At 42.9% G+C, this 6,000-nt stretch overlaps 1 protein-coding gene across 1 annotated transcript in view; it reads right to left on the minus strand.

The window, feature by feature from the left end:
- The window catches only part of KCTD1 (potassium channel tetramerization domain containing 1), a 110,431-nt gene extending 108,050 nt beyond the window's left edge, over positions 1-2,381 (minus strand). The window contains exon 1 of the mRNA XM_020785707.3: positions 499-2,381. Within this exon, the coding sequence (XP_020641366.1) occupies positions 499-507 (9 nt within the window). The 5' untranslated portion in view covers positions 508-2,381. The remainder of the gene's footprint in view (positions 1-498) is intronic.
- Between the last annotated feature and the right edge of the window lie 3,619 nt (positions 2,382-6,000).

The following is a 6,000-nucleotide window of genomic DNA, read 5'->3' on the forward strand; positions in this document are numbered from 1 at the left end:
AATTGCAAAACCAGAAAGCTCATGGCGGCGCGAGCGAGGGGTGGTGGTGGGGGTGGTGGTTGCCCCTCTTCGAAAGGGGCGGCGAGGAGGGTTGAGATTCTGGAAGTGGCGCGTGGTGGATGTGGGTGGGGTGTCGCGCGAGAGAGGGAGAGAGAGAGAGAGGCTGAAGAGCAGAGAACGGTCGTCGCTTCCAAGCCAGGAGCCGCTCGGATGCTGCGCGCTTGACTGGGTGCAGAGGGTGCGAGGCAGGCTGGTTCGGCAGCGCCTCGCCAGAGGAGCGTTTCGGCTCCAGCTCAACCCGCCCTTCCAAACTCCCATCGCCCCAGTTCCAGCAGCGAGCCGGGATTTGGGAGATTTGCCAGCCCCGTGCCTCTCGTCTGCGTTTCCCGGAGCGTGGATCGCTCACCCATTGCCTGGCACATGCGTGGAAGCGAGTTGTGCCCAGAGTCCCAGCCGTACCCTCCTTAGCAAATAATAACAAACCGAGCCAGATCTTACCTGAAACATTGAAGCCACAAAGTGTGCGTCTCTTTTTTCCCCCCAAGTCTCTTTCCTCTCTTTCTCTCTTTTTTCTTTTTTGCCTCCCCACTTCCGATATTTCTCTCTCCCAGCAGCGATCTGCTCTCTTCGCTATACCAGGGAGAAATGCAATAGCTTGGCTAAGGTAGACAGAACAAAATACAGAGAATAGTTGCTCCAGGGGTTTTGAAACCCCTCAAGGCAAGGATCAGGATACAATTAGCTCATGTCTCTACCTCCAGTCTAAATCAATCTCCGAAATAAAAGTTAAATTAAATTAACTGATCACACAGGCATAGAATTGATCTCCTTCAAAATATGCATAACAAATATATATAGATATATATAGCATGCAGTTTTAACCCCCAGATTTTTTTTGTAGAAAAAACAATCTCATTCCAGCCTCCAACTTGCTTTTTACTCTCCTCTTGCACAGAAAAGCTGATTTTAATCGTTGTGATTAGTTTTGATGTAACGTTTCCTCAGGCGATTTCTGCAAATGGATGGCGTGTTTCTTTGCCAGAAGAAGGAAAAGCAGCAGATGATGATAATTATAAGGATTGTTGGTTGTTTCCTTTCCTTTTTTTAAAAAAAATGGTATTTAGATCTCTTTCTACACTTTCTCAAGTTGACCTGACATTGTCGTTGTGCTGAGGTCGCCCAACTTGTTGATTAGGATACCCTCCTGATTTGAGTATGGGATACGTGATAATTTGGCAAGGGAGCAAACACATTTTCTGTTCCTTTGGCTATATAACTTCCCAGATGACGTGTATAAAAATAAGCACATGGAGTCTGCTTTGCCCCAATCAAGTCTGAATCAGTGCCTGGGGGTGATACACAAACTCATTTCAAATGTTCAACCATGCAGAATTGCAAAAAAGATTGAAGGAGTTCCACTGCATTTTTATTTTAAAACAGTGAAATTAAAATAAAACAACATCCTTATAAAACCTGCCCAGGAATTTACCATGAAGGATCATGTGACCTTCCCCAGGATTGTGGCTAACTTTCACCAATTATCTAATTAAAGCAAAAGAGCTCTCCCTGTGCATTAAATCTACCAAGCTGGTGTGTTTGCAACTGCTGTCTTCCTAAAAACCCTGCATTTATTAGATGAGTAGCTCTATTGATCTCAATAGGATTACTCCAGCTTGGATGGGTTTAAGGTTTTGGCGAAGGAGGTTTAAATCAGTGTGTAAGTGAAGATAAACCATACAATGATCAAAATGTACATCTGATTAAAAACGGTTGTGCTGCATTCTGCCTTACCGTTATTTGCATGTGCCAGAAATAGGATACGTGTGAAATTGCTTTGGTGGTGCTTCACAGCTAAGAGGGAAAGATGTATCTTTGGGTTTTTACTAGCTGGTTGACCACTATTTTTTGTAATGTTTTAAGGAGTCATGTTTGTTATTCACACTCAGGTAATGTGCACTTGGGTTGGAGACTTCTAGATACAGTATTCATTCCAATGTCTTCGTATACACTTAAGCATTTCTGCTTTGACAAAAGAGATGTACATGGATCTATTCCCTATCTCTGCCCCAAAATGTGTGAATCGGCATAGACTATGTCTAGATGACACCAAGTGTAGTCCAGGAAATCTAAAGCATATGGGCCTTTACTTATTTCCCATATTTTATGATAGTGGGCTTGTGCAAATATGATTTGGAGGGTGGTAGAACTGGAGTCACAAACATCTTGAAATTGCAAGATTTTGGGGTAAATATTTTAAAAGAGCAGGGATCCGTGCAGAATAGAATTCCAGTACAATGTGTGGTAGACTGGGTCTGTAGAGGGCCAGTTCAACATTATTGGACTATTTGTTGTTCTATGGTGTCAAGTTGGAACTGACTTACAACTACAGTGGGGTCTCTACTTAAGAACGTCTCTACTTAAGAACAATCCAACTTAAGAACAGCTCCATTTGCTAAATTTTGCTTCTACTTGAGAACAGAAATCCAAGATAAGAACAGGAAAAAAAAAACCTTTCCTGCTCTTTTTTTAACCTTAGGTCATCTTAGGTTAAAAAAAATTTCTCCCCCTAGTGGTAGAGTACGTATTAACCAGCTTTGCATTAGTTCCTATGGGAACTAATGCTTCAATGTACGAAAACACCTCTACATAACAAAAAAACAGCCAGAACGGATTAATTGGTTTTCAGTCCATTCCTATGGGAAATTTTGCTTCAACTTAAGAACACCATTCCAAAATGGATTAAGTTCTTAAGTAGAGGTTCCACTGTAGTTTCTATGGACGGAAAAGAGCAGATACGGATTAAATGGTTTTCAATGCATTCCTATGGGAAATGCAGATTCAACGTAAGAACTTTTCAACTTGAGAACCACCTTCCAATACGGATTAAGTTCTTAAGTAGAGACCCCACTGTACCGTAATGGGGCTTTCAAGATGAGTTATTTAAGGAGTGGCTTTGCCAGTTCCACAACCCCAGTGAGCTTCTGTGGTTGAGTAGGGGTTTGAAGCCAGGGCTCCTGAGTCCTAGTCTGTCACTCTGTCCACTACACTAGTGGTCTCCAACCTTGGGCCTCCAGATTTTTTTGGACTTCATTTCCCAGAAATCCTGACCAGCAGAGGTGGTGGTGAAGGATTCTGGGAGTTGTAGTCCAAGAACATCTGGAGGCCCAAGGTTGGGGACCAGTGCACTACACAACACAACACTGGGTATCCCGGTAATGGACTATACTCAACCCTTAAAACTCCAACCCATACAAGCCCACTCCATTTCATATTCTGTTGTTAATAGTTCTAATCTTCTAAAATATATTGTTAGCATTAAGGATGGTCATTAAAAAATACAATACTTTAAAAAAAAAAAAAAAACAGGACTCTTCCCCCCACCTGAAATTCCAAGATAGTTTTTGCCCTACAGTCTTTCTGTAACTGATTCACTAAAAAAATGTTGAGGTAATTTCTCCTAACACGAGCCAGGCTTTGAGGCCAAATATGTCCATTAAAAAGTCCCAAAGAGTATTCAACAGAATGGAATCCTATATTACATTATTCCATGGTAAATTCAATTGCAATCAGGTGCATTTGGAAGCAAAAACATTTGGACCCTTTATGAGCTGGAATGTTTATTATAGCCTGGTTTTGAGCATGATTCATTTGCCCACTTTCCAAACAGTTAAATAAAATTAATGAAGATTCAGAAGAATTCCTACTGCTCTAAACAATTTCTGTATTAAAAACAAGAACAACCACCTAATTCAACATCTTCCAAGCACAATTGACAAAGTGAATTTTTCATTAGGTACGCTTTTACAAAAAGAAGCAGACTATTTCCCAAGTACTGTACTGTATGTATGTAAGAAGGAGGGAGCCCTCTCTCGGGAGTGCCATCCCTCCCGGAAACCGCTGAGAAAGAGAGCCAGACCCCACCAGTTCCCCCACCCCAGAAGACTAGACCTCCTGGACATGACCTGGGGAATTTGGAGGGAGATTTGAAAGAACTCATGATGTCAGAACCTAGGACTACTTTGGCGGGCATGGGAGAAAAAAAGGTGGGAAATAGTGGAGGCAGGATTGGGGGATATAAAGGAGGGGGAAGGAGAGTTGCCAGTAGGCTGGGAATGGATCTGGGTGGAAGATCCATGGACAGGGAGGACAGAGAAACTGTGAGTCCCCAAGGAAGAAGCTGATGCTCGGAGGAGGCATGAGTTAAACCCCAAGCCATCATACTGGGGTGAACGAGAGACTAAGGAGTGGAAGAGGAAGTTGAGAGAGGAAAGAGAGAGAGAGAGAGAGGAAAGAGAACAGAGGAAGAGGTTAGAATGGAGAATTTGGGAGAACCAACAGACAGAGAGTGTTTGGAGTCCCTTGGGAGATGGGGGAAACCCCCAGGGAGTGGGACTGGGTGGACGTTTGAGAAGAAGACACTATCCCCCTACTGGAAGGAGAGGAGGGATTATTACTGAACGCTGAAACGCCACCGGAGTGCCCCGGACCCTGGAATAGCCAGGGTAAGAACCCTTTGAAAGTTGACAACTGGAAACCCCCCCGCCCTTCAGACCTGTTGTCGAAAAGGGAGAATGTTTGAAATGCTTTTGTTGACACTGGACTGTTATTAAATACCCCAATAAATGTTGCCCCCATTTCTAAACCAAGGAGAGTGGGTGCATTATTCGGAAAAGGATTGGAGCCAACCACCAAACCCTCACAATGTAGTTCTTCAAATATTTAAACACATGGATTTGTACTTATTAACTAATTCATAGTTGTTTATATTGCAATAAAATTTAATGCATATATCATAGAATCATAAAGTTGGAAGGGGCCTATAAGGCCATTGAGTCCAACCCCTTTAATGCACATGTGTGGAGCTCCGTATAATATGTGTATCTGTTTATGGAAGTGAAAATGTTGTCTTCATTCTTGGAACAGTCAAATTAATAAAGCTTTTATGATCTTTACTATTAGGGCAAGTGTGGATTTATGGTTCCACTGAATCGGGGAGGGGGAGGAATCCGCTTATATCCCTAAATAAACTAGTTTCTGGAAGGAAAAAAAAAGTCCATGAGAACATTTTAAAAAGCCCTACTGGATCAGGCCAAAGGACGATTCTAGAATTCTGTTTGCCACGGTTGGTGAGTTACCTCCAAGAGGCATTGTCTTCTAAACCGAGAGTGGGAAATTATAGCCTTCTAGGCATTATTAAACTGCATCTCCCATGGTTCGTTAATTACCTTTGGCAGTGTTGCTTAAGTATGATGGGAGTTGTGCGTAAACAGCATTTGGAGGACTACAGTCGCCCACTCCTGTTTTGAATTTTAATACTCATAATGGTTTAGGTATTAGATAGCAGATGCCCCTGGACTTCATTTCTTGCAAATCTTAATTGTTGGCTAGGCAGGTTAGTGTTGATGGGAGCTGTAGTTGTGGACATCTGGAGGGTCAGAGTTACCCTTCTCAGTGTTTCCTTGTAAGGAAAAAGTTTTGAAACCATTCCAGGTGGCCATCTTGTCTAATTCTCAGCTACTAGTGGATGACAACTACTCCTATTGGCTGTAGGGTGGGGTTGGTTGTTGTCCAATACATTTGGAATGTGCTGAATTGGAGGACAGGCAAATTAGGCTGGGGTAGAATGACTTGTTAGGTGTAGCTTTGAAGTGAAATCTGCTGAAGTTCAACACACTGTTGGCTATGGCACACAAGCTATCTGAGAACGAAGTCATAGTGGAGGAGTGCCTGATGGCAGGGGTCTTGGTGGTGGTGGTGATACATGAGGATGCCGTGCATGGGGTTATCAGAGCAGCATTGTCATGTTTGCTGGTGGAGTCTGGAAGTTGTAGTGCTTTTGTCTTCTTAGGATGGGTCCTGGGAAGCCATTGGCTTAGCTTTAACAGTGCCCCAAGACTTCTTTTTCTGCATTTTTCATATTTAGCTTTTTCTGCCATCATTGAGATGCCTGCAGTGCTTCTTTAGTAGGCTGTTGTAGGTGATGGTGAAGATCTTAGTCCA

The sequence above is a fragment of the Pogona vitticeps genome, chromosome 4, assembly GCF_051106095.1.
Source record: "Pogona vitticeps strain Pit_001003342236 chromosome 4, PviZW2.1, whole genome shotgun sequence".
Classification (NCBI taxonomy): Eukaryota; Metazoa; Chordata; class Lepidosauria; order Squamata; family Agamidae; genus Pogona; species Pogona vitticeps.